The following is an 18,835-nucleotide window of genomic DNA, read 5'->3' on the forward strand; positions in this document are numbered from 1 at the left end:
GACCAGCTCGGACACTTCGCGTCAATGTGTCCGGACCGAAAACCACCAAAACAATAGGAGGCGAACGTAGCTGAAACCGAAAAAGCCGATGGGGTCGTTTATTGCACGAAATGGTCCACTTGAACGAGGAGCGTTTAAGGCCGGATCGATATGAAAACGACACCAAGATGGAAGACGTTTGGTATTTGGATAATGGGGCTAGTAATCATATGACGGGAAATCGTGGGTTTTTCTTGGAGTTGAACGAACGGATAACCGGTAAAGTTAGGTTTGGTGACGGGTCGTGCGTTGAGATTAAGGGTAATGGTCGATACTTTTCTAAGAAAAATCAGGTGAACAAAGGTTAATGACTGAAATATATTACATACCGGAACTAAAAAGTAATATAATCAGTCTTGGACAAGCAATCGATTCGGGGTGCGATGTTTAGATGAAGAATGAGTTCCTAATGATGCACGATACCGAGGGTCGGTTATGTGATACCCGGTCTTTCTAAGTCTAATTAAGCACTAATGTAATCCGGGTTCACTTTGTAATGTAATATTATGAATAATAATAACATCAATATTTTAGTCCAAGAATTCGAAATTATGTGTGTTATATTATGTTCAAAAAGTTCCTTTTTGGCGTATAGCGAATACTGGGCAAAAGAGATACGGACAATAACCCGGGTTAGGCTAACAATCCAAATAAATTCCCAAAGGTCGGGAGTGACTTAAAATAATATAAGTAAAGATAAAATATTAATGTTAGGACATAAACATAATTCTAGAAGGTTCGATTCACAAAGACGGAATAATAAGCGAACAAAAGCCTGTACCGAACACCGTAAGGACCCGAAACCAATCAACTCTAAAAATTTACATCTTTATATGGTTTCGAAGCTAATTTTATGAGGAATTCGAACATGTAATCGGTTTTGCATATAAATAAGCCTAACTAGTTAAAAGTTATTAAATATAACAAAGTAAGGTTATTATACAAACTTTTATAACTTAATTAATAAAATAAAATGTAATACCAACCCCCCCAGCCGTCCACATGACCACCACCTAAGACCTAGCTTTGAGATGTTGGAAGCGTGGGAGTTTTCCAAGTAACCCACACTCATGAAATTATGCCAAGTGTTACATTACTTCCCCTATTTATCATACTATCACTTCCCCATACCACCACTTCCCAACACAAACCACCACCCCACTCTTTCCCCCTCCCTCTCCCTCTCTCGGCCGAACCCACACACACACACACACACTTCTTTCTTTCTCTCTTACACTACACCATCTCCATCACACCTAAAAACCCTAAGTTGAATCCAAGAAGATGGAGTAGGAGCAAAGTAGGAAGGATTGAAGCATAAACAACCATTTAGAGCCACTAAGATCACCTTCTTTCATCTCTATTCTAAGCCCTAAGGTTAAAATCCGAACCCTAACCTTGTTCTTCAAGATTTGGATGCAAAACATTGTTCTTACACCTTGAAAGGGTTCACACAAGCTACTAAACCGTAAACCTATATGAAAATGGAAGATTGAAACCCTAGGGTATGTGTGTGTATGAAACCGTGAGTGTTTGTGTGTGTATGTGGAACCTGAAACCCACATGCACATGCAAACACACATGCATATCAATCCATTTTCATCTTGGTTAAACTCGGTTTAGTGATTTTAAAGCATAAAGGACTTGAAAATGGAACTAAAAATGGAATAGGGTTGAGATATAGAGAGAGAGAGCCATGAGGTAGAGAGAGAGAGTATGTATGAATGCATGTATGTTTATGAATGTGTATATGTATTGCATGCATGTATGCATCATGGTGATTAGTATTGCTTGCATGCATAACGAACTACAACACAAACATGGATCTTAAAAATAGATTAATGGAACCCATACACTAATAAAAGAGTCACTTAGAACCATATGAAAATCAAATGTAAAAACCTAATATGTTCATGTTATATAACATTCTAGTTTGCAAACATACAATACGGAAATTATACATGTAATGCATATTAAAGAGTTTTTGAAAAGTAAAAATAATAAGTATATGAAATCTAAATTTTTCAAAAATAATAAATGTTCTAAATCATTGGACAATGATATAATAAGTAGAGGTTTAAATGCATGACAAAAAGAATGTTAAGGAAAAATTTAATGCATGTTTATAATTAATGAAAATAAAAAAATAAGTAATATTTATAAATCTGAAAATTTGTAAGATATTTATATGTTATAAAATTTTGATTTAGTATAAAATATGATTAGCATGCTTTATTTGGTTCAAAACGAGTATCAGTTGCTGAACTAGTCGAAAAATCGTCTTTACCCGACAAGGATTTTATGAGCTGAAACAAAATAGCTCCTAAAACCCAGTATCTTATATATATTACACATCATATCAAGTGTAATAAGGCCAAGATGGTAAGGCTTGGCAATAAGCGATTCACGTCGCGAAAGACGACGCGAAAAACACTCGTTTTGTTAATAATTGAACAAAACTGACAAAAATACATTTTTACAAGCTAACTTGTAATATATATATACTCTAACTATGAAGATTAAGGTTTTGCTTAAAAATATTAACCGAATTAACGTTTAATGAAAAACCGGCTAAATCGGTAAAACATCTTTTAAAACATAAAAATTATAAGTGTTAAAAGGACTTAATTAAATAAGTAGAATAAAAGGGTAATTCCATCACATTCAAACTTAAAATATTATATTAATCTATATTACATTGTAAAGCAGATAGCAGATAGGCGGCCTTTCGTCACCCAGCTTTCTCTCACATTCAAACTCCGGAACATTAATTATAATTCACCCTTGATCATTCAATTCTCTGGCGTCTGTTACAATCATTCAAGCCATCAAGCGACTTCAATTAGCCAGTTACGCCGATCATTCAATGCTTCTCTTCCTTTGTGTCTCTGATCGGTATTTTTATTGACTCATAGACCTGCTTATTTAATGGATGAGAAATTGGGAAGACCCGGAGCTCAAACCTTCATCGAACATTCTGGTAATCTCCTCTTCAACCTCATATTATTCAATTATGTTCAAATTCGTTACTAACTTAATCAATTTGATGTTGTTCTTTGTTCTCAGTTGAGGCCATCAATGACCCATATTCGAAAGACATAGCCCCTACCAAACAAGCTCTGACAAAACCCTAATTTTAATTATCACTTTTTGTACATGAATATATTAGTACATAGAAATTATATATTGATATGTTCATCATTTACCCTGTATGTATGTGTTTATGCCATAGATTTTTAGGTTTTTTATTACTATTGTTCATGTTCATGTTCATGTTATTATAACAAGTGACTGATTACTTGATGAGAAAATGAAGGTAAATATTGGAAAGAGATGATGAAGATTTGTACAACACATTATTGTTGGGTAATTAAACTCAAAATTTCATTCTGAACCATTGCAAAAAATTTCTCTGACCCACCCCCTTTTTCTTTCCCTTTCATTTTCGGAACAAAGCAATTCAAATAATTTTCCCCTAAATGGTTCCCTTTCCACCATCACCGATCTCTCTCTCCCTCTCTGTATCTCTCTTTCTCTGATCAACGAGGAAGAAATCAGTAAGGAAAGGTCAAAATTGATTGCATTGGTCAAAATTTTCTTCTTCATCTTGCTCGATTTGAAGGTATCTGAAGGGGACGATTTGACCTAGGCGTTAAAGATGAAGAGTGGTGTTTCTGCAAATGTAAACAATTTTATGGCTTCCATTAAGGTTTGTGGTTCTTTTTGACCTAGGTCTGTGCTTGTGTTTGACCAGTGGCGGCGAATGTTAGGCAAAATGATCTCGATGAACAAAGTGGTTAAGGTAAGGTGGTATGAAATGATGGTTTAGTTATTAAAATTTGGGTCTTGTACTCTGTTCATTTGCTGTCATTTTGCTGTCATTTTTTATAGATGGATTTTCACATTGGAATAATTTTGTCAAGGCCACTACATTCAAGTCGCTTGCTTCATACAATCCCGATTGGTGCTACAACCGAGCTGGTAAGCTTTGTTTTAGTATTTCAAATTTTGTACATTTCATTACGTTAATATTTGTATATATATTTTTATTATGCTAAGATTCCATGGCAAGGAAGATTTGTTTGAGTGGAGGGCTTGATGTTGGTGCTTTTCAAAGAATCTAGGTTGGACACAAGAGGAATGGTTTGTATTATTTAAGGTTCTGTTAAAGAACGGGGCATATGGTTGCTATTTTCAAAGACACTTGCCTAAACAGGCCTATGGTAAATTGCTGCTGTGGTTCTGTGGTAAATTAGATTAACAAGGATGTGCTAGCAGAAACGGTATTGTGCTTTCAGATGTTGCCGGTGTCTCTTGAATAGGTGAAGCGTGGGCCCTCTACTTTTTTTCTTTCAAAATTGGTTGCCATTTTGCTGTGTCTCAACTGTTACGCACCAACTGAAACTATACAAAATGGTTTTGAACTTGTTGTTAATGATTAATGTGTGTTCTTTTGTATTGGTAGTGTGTAGTGTGGATGGTTGCTTGCTGCTACTAGGTGCAGTTTACATTAAGGTAACACATCAAGCTTTCATTCATAACTGAATACAATATCTCATAATTGAACCCAATTTTTTGTCAATACTTTCTTTTCTTACCCAACCCTAAGGGCTTCATAGTAATTTCAAATTGCTTTTAAATTCTGCAAGCTTGACTTTAAAAGTCAAATATTTTATTTTCCAGGTTTAGTTATTATATAACTAAAGGAACAGCTCTTTCACACTGCTTCTAAGTTATGCAGGTTTTACTTTAAAAGTCAAATATCATTGAGAATTTATAGTTTATATGTTTTGCTTTATTATTTATGTAACTGAATTTAATTAGAAATAATTAACAACGCTTGCTTGACTAAGTGCAGTCTATGGTGGCCTTATCTAAATATTAGTGTTTATAAATAATAAAATTTGCATCTTATTAATTATGTATAATTATATTATCATTTTTTGTATATGTATCAGTATGTGTAATAAAATAAGTACTTTTTATAAAAAATAAATGACTTGGCTTGAACTTTTCATGAGCGAGATCTAGATCAACATTTCAGCTCGTTAAGATAAATGAACCGGGTCATCAGTTTGTAAACGACTTATGCCAGCCCGTTAAGATAAAAATAAGCGAGCTCTAGATTTTATTGTTTAATGCATAATAAACCACTTGCACTGATATTTCTATTTTTTCATTACCATATAGTCTAAATTTCTTTTGAAACTAACCTGTTTGTTGACTTTTAAGATTAAATGATTTACAACTTGAAGCTCTTTTATGGAAATATACAGGTGTTCTGCTAAAACTATTTTACATCGGGCAAAACTAACACATACGCTGAGGGTGATGTTAATGATCTCCATAATCAAATTCATTAAATGAAGGTATTATTCTTCTTTTCTACCTAAAAAGATAACTGCTTTCAGGTTCATTTTCTAATAAGTAATAAACGCATGTCAACTGGATTTGATTCCAGGAAGAGCTAATATGAGCAATAAAAAACTGTTTTTTCTTTCTTAAACAAGATATTCTATAAAAAAGTGTTTGCTTAACTAAACGAACAATACTTTTTTCATGTTCGATTATTTATTAATTAAACGAACATAAACGAACTTCTTGCATTTGTTTAGGCTAATTTAGATTATTATGTTTAGTTTTTGTAATCACAAGTAACGCATTACAATTGTTTGATGGTCAAACTAAATTAACTCGGTTTGTTTTAACTAACATAAAAAATGGGCCGTTTTAACCGAACCTGTTTTGGCCCATTACTCGACCTGGGCATCTTGTTCGGTTTTTACTGTTTTCTAATTGCAGCCTAAGACAATTAAGATTAACCAACTGGACCAGTCAGCAGAATTAATTGAAATAACTAAAAGTTTGGTTACGGTTACCGTTTTGTACCCTTGGTTGACACTCAAAATTTTTTTACAAAACCAAGACAGATTTTAAGGATGTTTGGATGTGCGTTAAAACCAAACGCACAATAAACAGTTTTGTAAGTGTTTGGGTGGCAGACATATGTAAGTTACGTATACTCTCGCACGTTAAACAGTTGGGACATATAGTTTATTCTTTCTAATAATAGGATTCTAAAAAACTCGAACAGGGTCAGATCAACATGGGAGCTCCTTGTCATTTAGAACGCCTCGCAAATACGACCAGGTAATCTTGATTATCTTTTATTATTAATGTTATCATCTTAAGTACCCGATCTTTAGTACCCCAAATTATTGATCTTAATTGTGGCTTTTTAAAACTGTAGCTTCTGAGGATTGAAGAAGAATTGAGATCAGTTGTAGTATATGCGGGATCTAATTTCCATGAACCCGTTGAATCTTAGTTTGTACCATGAGGCATATGCTTTTTGTGTGTTTTGAAACTTATAATAGTTTGGGTTTTTGTGATGTCAAAAGTTGTTGATTTGTGGTACTTTGTATATATTAAATACTATTATGGTGAAATAATGTAGCACGTCGAAGTATTTACATTTTTCTTTATCTCGGACAAGCCTCAAAAAAATGATTTACGTACACATTTAACTTGTAAATATTGAATTTCATGGGTTGAATGATATTTTGAATATTAAACTCTTATTGTATTTAGGTAAGTGAGGAGAAGCAATGGAGTGGGATATAGTAAAACCGTTTTTCCTGTTAAAAAGAGTTTATACCGTTATTGTAAAGAACCGAATTGATGTCACCGAAAACCCTTCACGTCCCCGCCGCATCGCACGGGTTTCCTACTATCCAACTCTAATCACAATAGCTATGTTTCTTATTCAACTATATAAATCGTTTGTTCACTTACACCGGTCATGCCTTCACCACATTGCCCTAAACAGTTATTGACTGAATTCTCTTTGCATCACCAACGCACCGCAAACCGACCTCATACAGAACACATTCCCATTGCTTCCCCGCCGCAACGCGCGATTCTATTAATATTTAATAAACAATTTTAAGGAAAATTAATGCTAAGTATATTTAAGTGCATATGAAAATATAGAGACATATGTACACATATATTTTCATATATATATATACACACACATATATATATATATATACGTGCTTGCATATATGTGAACTTGTGATGTGTGCTTGAGTAAATGAACTAAAAATTGTAAAACTTATTGAACTTTTAAAAGAGCTAGTGTGAACACTTAATTTGAGGAACAACTTAAGAACTTTATGGGAAATAAATTATTAAAAACATGTACTAAATGAATAGGACACGAGAAGGGGACAAAACCGACAAATTAACAGTCGAGGTGAGTTTCTCATAAATCCCCACTGTTTTAACACATTTAAATGATTTTATAAATGTTTTTGGGGAAAACACGTTTGTGTCAAAACGCGTTTTATCTTGACAACTGTAGTATTGGAATGACTTTAAATTTGACCAAATTGGTCAGGCTGTCGTGGGTAAAAATCGGGAACAATTCCACAGCCTTATAATCATTAACTGTTAAATAGGCATAGAAATATTGATTGATCTATCGGGGTGACGCCCTATCATCACCGGTTGCGCCGGTGGGGTAAGTGATAAATATTTTGATTATTGTACGCTTTGATTATAGATTTAAGAGAGTCATATATTTGTTATATTCCTAGCTAGTCTATAACTATCACACTTGTTAAATAAAATGTTGAATTTTATGCACTTTCGCTTATATAGCGAAAGGGGGGCCAAATGGTCCCTCGTGGTAAAGCGAGGACCAGTGTAAAAACTTGAAAAATTTTCGTGTGTGAAGTGAAAGTGGACCTAGGCCAATTAAAGGCAAGGCAATAAATTGAGAATCTTGGTCACGTGTGGACCAAGTGGCATAAGCCGACAAATAATAATTCGTAAGGTTTTATTAAATTGAGAACTCACCAACCATTGTGTTGACGTATATCTTAAATGTGTTTTCAGGTAAAGGAAAACAGGGAGCTTCGTGAAGGAGATTTGGGGAAAATAGGGATGAATCTACATCCCGATAGTTGGACATAAAAATGTTAAATAATATGTACTCTGATAACTTACACTCGTGTTTTAAATTAATAAATGTCCAACTTGTACATTTATGGAGGTGTGTGTTTAAATATTGTGTGGCTAATCGGCGTCTGTCACCGCCCGAAACATAGTAATTAAGTATTCTGCTGCTAAACTAAACTAAATTAAGCTAAGTTAAGTTTTCGGGGTGTGACAGGTTATTGATGAAAGTATCAAGAACGAGTAACCGACTTTACAAGATAAAGTTGAAGGTTGGAAGCCCTGTGTGCTTAATGACGGTGATTGAGAAAGACACGTGGAGGTGGCATGCAAGTCTCGGTCATATCAGTTTTAACAAACTAAATTCCATGGTGAAAAAGTAAATGGTACACGGGTTGCCAAATATCCAACATGGGGAGAACTTATGTGAGTAGTGTTTGGTGGGAAAACAAACGAGAAACGCATTCCAGAACGTAACCTTGTATCGGGCTACTCGAGTTCTAGAACTAATACATGGTGATTTATGCGGACCAATAACACCGACAACACTCGGAGGTAACAAATTTATTTTTGTTTTAATTGATGATTTTCAAGGTATATGTGGATAATCTTTTTGAAGGAAAAGAGTGATGCTTTCGACATGTTTAAGAAATTTAAGGCGCTTGTCGAAAAAGAAACCGAGAAGATAATCAAAACACTCCGAACCGATAGGGGAGGAGAATTCACTTCACACGAATTTGGAGATTTTTGTGAAGCTAATGGGGTCATTCGACCTCTCACCGCGCCATATACACCTCAACAGAATGGTATGGTGGAGCATCGAAATCAGACTCTTATGGAGATGACTCGGAGCATAATGAAAGCATTACAAGTCCTAATTATTTGTGGGGGGAAGCTGCCCGTCACGCAACATACCTTATCAACCGGGTACCAACCCAAGCTTTAATCAATCAAACGTCGTATGAGAAGTTAAAGGGAAGAAAACCGAGTGTGAAGCATATAAAAGTATTTGGGTGTATGGCATATGCTAAAGTTGAAGCTACGCATTTAAAGAAGTTAGACGATAGCTCAATATCACTAGTTCATCTCGTAACCGAACCGGGCTCAAAGGAAAATCGTTTATACAACCCAAGAACCAGAAAAATTCATGTAAGTCGGGACATGATTTTTAACGAAGGAACTAGCTGGAACTGGAATGAACCGGTTGAAAGAAAACAGAGTGAATCGGGTATGTTCACATATGTGTGGGGAAATTTGGTGCATTCTGGACTTGGATTGATATATCCTACTAGGAATGAGCCTAATATTGACAGTAGCCAGTCAGGTTCATCGAGGGGCTCAGAATCTGCTGAAAATGGTAGCACAAGTTAGACAATAAGCTGTGATTTGAGCCCATAAAGTGCAGCAACTGAAATAGCCCATTTTGGGCAGCCTACAGTCCAAACTGAGCAGTCAACTGGCCAGTCAACAGACCTAGTAACAGCCTTAAACCAGGTCCGAACTCAAACCGGAATTCACATATCTAAGCGAGTTCACATTTTACCCCAAAAACTTGATGATTATGTACTACACGTTGATCTCGACTATGATGAACTTTGGCTTACGACTGATGAGGAGCAAAATTGTTATGACGAAGCAAGAAAAAAAAGCTAGTGGATGAAGGCTATGCGAGCTGAAATTGACTCCATCATGAAGAACGAAACTTGGAGGTTTGTAGAGCCACCGAATGGTGTTAAAGTTATAGCGGTAAAGTGGGTATTCAAGGTTAAAAGGAATTCAGATGGTGTTAAGCACAAGGCCCGTTTGGTGGCGAAAGGTTATGTTCAGCAGCATGGGATTGATTTCGATGAGGTATTTGCACCCGTAGCCCGTATCGAGACCGTTCGCTTATTGATTGCTTTATCGGCTGCCAACGAATGGGAAATTCACCACATAGACGTGAAAAACGCGTTTTTACACAGCGAGTTAAAAGAAGACGTGTACGTGCCTCAACCAGAAGGCTTTGAAAAATGGGGCGATGAATACAAGGTTTATAAGTTTTTTAAAGCCTTGTACGGGTTGAGACAACCACCGAGAGCTTGGAATACCAAGTTGGATCAGATATTAAAAGGATATGAAGTTCGTTCGTTGCTCAAAAGAACATTCGGTGTACCGCAAGACATGCGGAAAAATTTACTAATTGTTGTTGTTTACGTTGATGAGTTATTTGTAACACGCACAAGCTTGAGAATTATTAACGAGTTCAAGAAAGGAATGGCGTCTAAGTTCGAGATGTCAGACCTCAGAAAATTAACGTATTACCTTGGAATCGAGGTTCACAAGAGCAAGGTGGAATTAAAATTAAGCAGGAGGCTTATGCGAGGAAGATTTTGGCTCAATCCGGGATGGAACCGGGTAACTCGACTCTTGTTCCTATGGAGTCCGGGTTGCAGTTTTCGAAAGCTAAAGATGAAGCCGAGATCGACCCAACCGAATACCGAAAAGTTGTCAGCTGTCTTAGATATTTACTTCACACCCGACCCGATCTTGCATACTCGGTCGGGGTGGTAAGTCGGTACATGTAAAGTCAATGAGAGTCTCACGGGTCAGCTATAAAACAGTTTCGGAGGTATGTAAAAGGAACTGTTGGGTTCGGGATTAATTATGAACGAGGAGGAACGAAGAGGTTTGTTGGTTTTTGTGATAGTAATCTCAATATTGACCCGGATGACGGTTGAAGCACGCCGGGACATATATTTTATTTTGGAAACAAGCCGGTTTCATGGTGTTCGCAAAAGCAAGGAATCGTGGCTCTCTCGTCTTGTGAGGCCGAGTATATGGCTGCTACAGAAGCAGCATGTTAGGCGGTATGGTTTCACGAGTTACTAAGTGTGTTGTTGGGTGAACCGCCTCAAAGAGTAAATCTTTACATTGACAATACCTCGGCTATTGCACTCGTAAAGAATCTCGTGTTCCACAAAAGAACTAAGCATATAAAGTCTTGTTATCATTTTATTCGAGAATGTTTTGAAGCCGAAGAAGTAGATGTTTTTCACATCAGCGGAAGCGAGCAACGAGCTGATATACTAACGAAGGCACTAGCAAAGATCAAGTTCAAGGAAATGCGAGATTTACTTGGAATTGAAGAACTCCCGAATACGGTTCAGAAATTCAGGGGGTGAATGTCGGGAATTATCGAACCGGTTTCGATGAGTCGGGCCAAACCGGGAGTTCAGTATTTGGAGAGTTTGAAGTCAATTACACTTGGTCTAATAATAAGATAATAGTTTAAACGAGTTTGGTTTATCTACTAATGTTTGTTAGATAAAGATAGTGTATTTGAAGTAGAGTAAAACTAGGAGTTAGCTAGTTATTATAAATACTCTCCTATGTAATCAGTTTTTTTATGTAGATTTTCTGATTAATAATATTTGCAAGTTGGCAATACGTTCTGTGTTTTCTGTTGTGTTTCTGATTACCGATTCACCACTTGAGAGTAAAAGTCTATATTTTAACAACTTAACTTATTTTATTATTATTATATTTAAAATTTTATGACTTACGGATCGTAAGTGATATATCTTCATATATATATAGGAAAAGTTAACGTACAAATGAAATTAACGTGCTAAACGTGAGAACCAAGTAGAGTAATTATATATACAAGTAGAGTAATTATGTAATTACATCATAGAGTAATTACGTAATTACTCTATGATGTAATTACATAATTACTCAACTTGTATATATAATTACTCTATTTGATTCTCACGTTTAGCACGTTAATTTCATTTGTATTTGACCCAAATCATATATATATATATATAAACACTTATTATTATTATTATTATTATTATTACTTGAAAATCATAACAAGTTTTATTTATTATTTTTAATTTTAATGTATTTATGTAATACCACTTAACGTTTTAAAATTTAGATAAAATAACTTCATACTAACTAATAGTTGATATTATATAATCCGAATGAAAATTATTTAAAACTTCACATAAATAAAGCTTTAACAAAAAAAAGAAAAAAAAAAGATGATAAAGTTCGTTAACTTGAACATTATTGTGGACCTTGCTTGAGTTATGGACTCATTGTGCAAACAAGGAAACATGTTTCATTTCCTTCCGCGTAACGATTATCAGAGTTAATATATTAGTTTGCATTGCAACCGTAACGGTTAAGAGATGTTTTTCAATAGTAAAGGTCGTAAAAACAAATGTGCACAATTGAATAAAGAAACAAATTTTCGTATATTGTTTTCTTTACTGATCTTTTTGCTCCCCACTAAATTAAATTTCTGGATCCGCCACTACAATGCCCATATCATACAATCAAAGAGGGAAGGGAAGAGAGACGGTGAGCCGCCCGTGAAGCCTTGTTCTATGCAAATGTTGTTAAAACATGTCTACAATCCACTACATTCCACTAAGACGCACGTTGAAAATCGTCAAAAACCTTCATTTACTGGGTAGAATTTGAATAGTGTAAACACATTCAGTTTACACATTCAGGTTAAAGTATTTCATGGGTACATGAAATCAATACTCGAATAAGACAGTTTTTCTTCAAAGAATGAGAAGTTCTTTTCTACTTAAAACAAATTGTGAAACTATGGGGCAACACAAACCTGGTGATGCAATTTATATTGTTGGGGGATACACAACAAAACATTACAACTTTCATGAAATAATATAATGGTTTGACAATTATAACTATCGACGTTTAACAATTATACAATGGGAATTGTCAGCGGAAACCATTTATGCATGGTTGGTCCAGACGCTCAGTAGTCACTAATGACCCGTTTCCACTAATTATCAGTTTAATTGACCACCATTTTTCATGCAACCCTCCAATATATAATTCTGAAGCAACTTTTAGCGGCTTTTCTCCGAGGTAAGTAGAAATGTTTTTCACCAATGGTGTTACTGTTTGCTCTGCACATCCTAACTCGTATCAATTTATATTCTGAAGCAGCTTAATGACACTAAAATCACAATGTATTTGCAAGTCTAACCACTAATGGATTTGCAAGTCTTATTTATATGCTTTGGAGATAAAAGCAAACAAACACCATTTTTTAAAGTGATCTGCGTGAAGTAAAAGAAAGCCAACAAACACTATTTTGGGTGAGTGGACAGTGTCTATCACGATATGTTGTTAGATTATTGACCTGTCATGCTAAACGGTCATTTGGTGACCTAAGGAAACGGTTGTTTACCTTCCGTCGCATATTCCTTAGGCACAAACAATCGTTTACCCATGTATAAACGGTTGTTTGCAGGTTTTGACGGGTCTGGGAGCATGAAAACAAGAACCCTCTACAAAAATCTCCACGATTTATGCGCTATAATGTATTAGCGAGCTGTGATAACTGATAGATCCCTGCTTATTTTCTTAAATGCCTACCAAATGTTACCATCAGAAAACGCTACAGCATATAAATGATGATAGATATACTGTACCAGGTCAGTCACCAATAAATTTGAAATTCACACATCAAAAGAAAAGAGCAAAACGAAAATAATAATGTCGCCAACGGACCTTTGCAGCCCGCTTTCACTACTAAATAACAAACCAATCTCGACAACACTAAAACAAAAACCATAAAACGTCCAAACGGATAATCAGGACTATATATGGTAACGAGGTGGTGGCGGCCCGCCTTGCGGGTATCCATTTTGACCATTATAGTGAGGGGCCGGACCAGAACCCATTTCAGATTGCATACCTTGCGGCTGATGTGGCGGCATGTACGGATGACCATGCATTGGCATAGATTGAGGCCCTGGTGGCGGTGGCGGACCTTGAACCCACCCTGCTGAAGACTGGGGGTGGGGAGCTGCTGCTGCTGCTGCATACCCCTCTGGACCAGGGATGTATTGGGTGGCGGCTGATGGCGGCTGCTGCCCCAAGATTGATGGTTGTGGGTTCATGACTGGGGCGGCTGGCATTGTGTAATCTCTACTCCGGTCATTGTTCACCTGAAAACCATAATTTTTATTAGAAGTTAGTAATAATATTGTTCTTAAAGTGTAAACATTAAAAAAATACCTTGATACTTAAATCAGTGTGACGAGAAAATGAGACGTGAAGCTTGCAAAAACCTCCATCATAAATGCAGTGCCCTTCTAACGCTTCCTTTGCAACCACCGCCGTCTGAACGTCTGCAGATAAAAAAAAGTTTTTATATTTCATAAATTATAAAAAGTATATAAACTTAATGTGTTTTTAAGAAAAGATTGACTCACCAGGGTATTGAATTAAAGCTTGCACTCCTCCATTTTTGTCAAACATAGCAATTTTTAAAACAGGTCCAAAAGCAGAAAAGACCTGAACCAGACAAATAAATTATAACGAAATATAAATATTAAATATGTATATATATTAATAGAATTTGTGACATACCATTTGTAGCACATCCAAAGTGACTGCATACTGCATGTTCTCAATAGAAGCAAGAAGAACGTTACTCTCAGATTCTATTTTCTTCCCATCTAAACCCAGGCTAAACTGCAAATGTATCAAACTAAAAATATTAATACGAAATGAAAAGTTATATAATAATTTCACGAGAGCATATTTAAAAGCATACCTGGCCAGTAGCATCTATTGCTGAAGATGCAACAGGAAGCATAGGGTTGGTATAGTCCCTGAACCAACAGAAAGCTTATTAAAATACGCAAAAAGAAAAAAAAATTAAAAGATTTGACAAAAAAAGTCATAATTAGTTTACCTGCTACGATGAGACTGGAACTTTACACTTAAATCCGTATGTGCAGAATATGTTATCTTAAGAGAACACGGTCCCAGCTCTGGAATTAAATACCTGCAAATCAATATTATATATCAAGTCAAATATTCTAGATCTGATTTATCAGACAATATGCGTATCAAAGAAAGCAGTAGTGTTATGCAAATCTATAATTACATTTAATACCTGGGAATACTTCTTCCATCAAGAGCATCTTTAGCAGAGGTAGCAGTTTCTGAATCAGTGAACTGAACAAGAGCCTGAAAAAACATATTTGTTTAATAAATCTATTTTCTAATGTGGTTAAACTTAAGAAATCAAATATAACTTCATACAAAATTTACACACACCTGGAACCCAGCTGTCTTCTCAAAAGTTGTGATTTTATGCACAAACCCAAATGCAGAGAACACCTATATAACAGACTTTTAGTATCCATGGAGAAAAGGACTGTTTATAATACAATTGTTCAGCATATGTAGCAGAATAATTCATCTATTTGCTTTTTCAATACAGTATGCAATATCAAATGACAGCTTACTTTCTAGGTATGATGACAAACAAATAATAAAATCAAATATAGCTAAACAGTCTTTGTATACATAATAAAGATCCACAAGATATCAAACATAGGACTAACTGCAGCTTACAAAGATACATTCTGAATAACAATACAAATAAAAAAAAACACTTTTAAGTTTACAAAGCAAGAAATATGCAAAACAAAAAGAAAAGGGTATGCTTTAACTCAGCAGCTGAGTGCAGCTATGAATTATAAAGCATAGGGATGCATTAAGGTGGTAAGTTTCATGTATACAAAATGATATGAATGCTCCTCATCATAAAAGCACATTAATGTAAATTAATATTCAAAGTTCAAATACACCGCATTATCCATGTCAAAGTACACAACAAAATCTGCCTCATTCCAAACCAAGCTTTTAGCAGTTTTCATGGCCACAATTAAATAACATTCGTAGATATGAAACAACTCAACAAGCAAAAAAAAACAATAAAAATATCATCACTTATAGTAATATATCAGTGTTATGGTTGAACCCATTGCTGAATTATAGACAATCATAATTTTTTCAGGGGTTCATCCTCTTGTTTATATATGAACTTGTACAGCAAATCATTTTACACACATAAATACAGTTACTCTTTTTATCTCTGTATGATATCACAGCGAAAAAGATACTCTATCCCCTATCCTTGCTGAGTATCAAATCTGGCAAGCACCCTTCTGCTGCCATCATGTTCTTTTTTCCAGCAGCCACTCTCTCTCTCTTCTCAAAAGAAATCTGTTTTCTTAGATCTACTCTTCATCACAACTAACCTAGCATTAGAAAGCTTTGGAGTTAAAAAAATATAAACTAGATTCAAGCAACCTAAACACCTACAAAGCCGCCATGCACCACCATCAACAACAGTGGCTTCCTATATATAATCCATCCAAACCCTATGATTTTCACATCTACCAATCGCTGTCTGTGCTGTCACAAAAGAATTGAAACCCAAACTTTCAGATTTCAAAGTTTTCCAAAGTTACATCTACTTCTCTGTGTCCATTAGTCTATTACTCATCTTCTACAAAATTTGTTGAGTATAATTAGTATCATGGAATCAAGTACTAGTGCAGTTGTGCTTCAGTATTGCAACCTTTTTATCGCGGGTGCCTACTTTATCATCAATGAAAATTGACAAAGTGCGCCAACTATCTTTTATGGTCAACATGAGTCAGGATATGGTTCAAACTGCAATTTAGCGTAGCAGTTCATTGATCCTCCATTGAAACAACCTTTTTGACCTTCTGAGACTTGTTATAAGGTTTGGGTTGAGGCATCTAATGTTATATCAACTAAAACCAAAGATTGTAAGCAGTTGTGAGAAATATTCAAAATTTGAAATAAAACAAAACGTCTGGAGACATATCACCACTCTTACCTTATGTCCCTAAAAGTCCTTTTTGACTTATTGTATGTCAATCATATCACCAAAACTCAAATCTCAGTTTGTAACCTTTACAAGGGTTCATCCTACTATCTATATAAACACACACATTGACAAACTTTTACACGCACAAAAATATTTATCATCATATCCACCAACTCAAAATCCCGATTAGAAAACAAGCATAGCAGTTATGAATATCTTCTTAATTCAGTTCAATATCAACTCAAAAACCTTAAATTTTGGACAAAATACCTCTCACGCTATCTGTGAGAACTGTTATATATACATTAGTCATATGATGCATAAAAGTGATTAATTACTAGTTTAAATCAAATCCATTTTAACTTAAACTTAAATCAAAACTAGCATTAGCATACTATTATTAACAACCGCATTACACATTTAACATATCATGAAAAACCATGCCACATACAGATCCCTCAAGCAGAAACAATCAAAAGAAAGAAAGAAAGAAAAAAAGAAGGAAAACACAGAATAAACAAATCCTAAACTCTAAAAGTTTTAGGGATAGGAAGAGATGAAGAGGAGGAAAGAGCCAGTGTTAAGGAAGGAAGGGGAAAGGAGAAAAGAGACAAACACACATGCGCTCTTTCTCCCCAAGCAATAAGCTGCCATTGAAGATAATTCCTTGAAATGGGCCTGCTGATCCATTTACATTTGAGGTCAAACCATTAAGCTTAACAAACAAGCATGTGCTACAACCTACCAACCAATAACATTTGGCAAAATCTATCTATTTATAAACTCTTACCTTATCAGAAATCACGCAGAACATGAACAGAAATCACTTACCAGGTGTAACACGTCAATGCTGACAAGGCGGGCATCGGTGCCCTCAATGGTTACCAAAAGAACATTTCCAGCAACATCTGCAGATGTTTTGTTGTTCACGATTTCTTGCCTGTTTGAGTATTGTAGGTACACGGTTTTCCCTCGTACCTGCGCTGGTTCTGACGAGGAAGCATAATACGATATCATTGCAATCGCTTGATTTTGTTCAGCCTATAGCACAAAAGCAAATCAGAAATAAATCAACACGTATTATGTAACAATAATGAATGATTAAGACTCACGAATTCAATAAAGGCTTGGTTTCTGTTGGCTCCAACATTACACTTAGTGTTGACGACTTTACCAAAGGGCTTCCCGAGCTCAATTAACTCCTCCTCAGTGCACTCCCAAGGCAAGTTCCTCAAATGAAGAACCTTGGACGGAGTCTGTGTGTACCGAAACTGAGGCTGACTGGATACCGACGCCATTCAGACTACAAAACTCAATTCTAAAAGGAAAAAAAACACAAAAATATTAATCAATATAATCCGGTCCAATTCGATTCAACACATAGTTGTGAGGATAATAATTAAAACCTGAATGACAGTTTAAACACACAAGTTTCCAATGGTACTCTTGAATCAATGAAATTATTAACAAAAATGAATGTCAATAGGCATCGTAAATCTAGAAATCAATTGAATCGCTAATCAAAATACATAAATATATGTGACGAAAGCGCTGAGTAGCGTAAGACATCGAAATCAAATAAATAGATGCACGAAGAAGAGAGGAAATACATATAGAGAGAGAGAGTGAGATCTATATATAAATTACTAAGGGAGATATAATAATAATTAATAATAATAATAAGTAGGATTGAAGCAGGATGTTATGATACCTGATGTTGTAAATTAATTAGGGTTTGAGATTGGGGGAAATAATCGGGTGGGTTAATTTGGATGGAGTCGGCAGATAGATAGATAGATAGATAGATGGGTAGGGCAACAATACAATACAATACAACTGTTTATTATGAATGAAACAGCCTTCAACTTCCAAGCTTCACCATTTGATATTTTGATTAGATTAATATCATCATTTCATTTTATTTTAATTAAATATAAATATTATTACTTTTTGTTTGGTTAGTATATATATATATATATGTTTTGGTATGTAGTAAAAGTTGATTAAGAGGTACCCTTAAATTGGTGTAAATTTACTTTCATGTAATTGCTTCTCTTTGTTTGATTTTCTGTTGCTCTCTAGCTTGTGACAGGGTGTGATAAAGTGGTTGGTTTATAAAAGTTTATAGTTCGAAAAAAAATATATATAAAA

The 18,835-nt window shown here is 35.2% G+C and overlaps 2 protein-coding genes across 4 annotated transcripts; one reads left to right on the forward strand and one right to left on the reverse strand.

Moving 5' to 3' along the window:
- The first annotated feature begins 110 nt into the window (after positions 1 to 110).
- Positions 111 to 8,947, forward strand: LOC143632192 (uncharacterized). The gene is made up of 5 exons (XM_077100764.1): positions 111 to 342; positions 3,931 to 4,020; positions 4,505 to 4,554; positions 6,113 to 6,189; positions 8,596 to 8,947. Exons 1-5 carry the CDS (start codon positions 111 to 113, stop codon positions 8,945 to 8,947), a joined length of 801 nt encoding a protein of 266 aa, XP_076956879.1.
- A 4,504-nt stretch (positions 8,948 to 13,451) lies between these two features.
- LOC143632200 (polypyrimidine tract-binding protein homolog 2-like) lies at positions 13,452 to 18,012 on the reverse strand. Of its 3 annotated transcripts, none has more exons than XM_077100773.1 (11): positions 17,797 to 17,981; positions 17,516 to 17,725; positions 17,305 to 17,362; positions 15,097 to 15,159; positions 14,933 to 15,006; positions 14,729 to 14,821; positions 14,588 to 14,645; positions 14,401 to 14,505; positions 14,244 to 14,325; positions 14,047 to 14,159; positions 13,452 to 13,976 (listed from the first exon to the last, which is right to left on the reverse strand). In XM_077100773.1, exons 2-11 carry the CDS (start codon positions 17,548 to 17,550, stop codon positions 13,626 to 13,628), a joined length of 1,032 nt encoding a protein of 343 aa, XP_076956888.1. In that variant the 5' UTR covers positions 17,551 to 17,725; positions 17,797 to 17,981; the 3' UTR covers positions 13,452 to 13,625. The 3 variants fall into 3 exon arrangements, with proteins under 3 accessions (XP_076956888.1, XP_076956887.1, XP_076956886.1); XM_077100772.1 differs by having other exon boundaries at positions 17,305 to 17,365; XM_077100771.1 differs by lacking the exon at positions 17,305 to 17,362 and having other exon boundaries at positions 17,797 to 18,012.
- Positions 18,013 to 18,835: the final 823 nt, after the last annotated feature.

Source organism: Bidens hawaiensis, unplaced genomic scaffold (assembly GCF_021521415.1).
Source record: "Bidens hawaiensis isolate Kalapana, Puna unplaced genomic scaffold, B.hawaiensis_p1.1 tig00006368_1, whole genome shotgun sequence".
NCBI classification, from domain to species: Eukaryota; Viridiplantae; Streptophyta; class Magnoliopsida; order Asterales; family Asteraceae; genus Bidens; species Bidens hawaiensis.

Coding starts and splice junctions, on each gene's coding strand:
- LOC143632192 (XM_077100764.1), top strand. CDS start 111: ATGGTCCACTTGAACGAGGAGCGTTTAAGGCCGGATCGATATGAAAAC. Junction 4,021..4,504: donor TTGGTGCTACAACCGAGCTG/GTAAGCTTTGTT, acceptor TTGTATTGGTAG/TGTGTAGTGTGGATGGTTGC. Junction 6,190..8,595: donor CGCCTCGCAAATACGACCAG/GTAATCTTGATT, acceptor ATGATTTTCAAG/GTATATGTGGATAATCTTTT.
- LOC143632200 (XM_077100771.1), bottom strand. CDS start 17,982: ATGGCGTCGGTATCCAGTCAGCCTCAGTTTCGGTACACACAGACTCCG. Junction 14,646..14,728: donor TTCCAGTCTCATCGTAGCAG/GTAAACTAATTA, acceptor CTGTTGGTTCAG/GGACTATACCAACCCTATGC. Junction 14,160..14,243: donor AGCTTTAATTCAATACCCTG/GTGAGTCAATCT, acceptor TTTTATCTGCAG/ACGTTCAGACGGCGGTGGTT.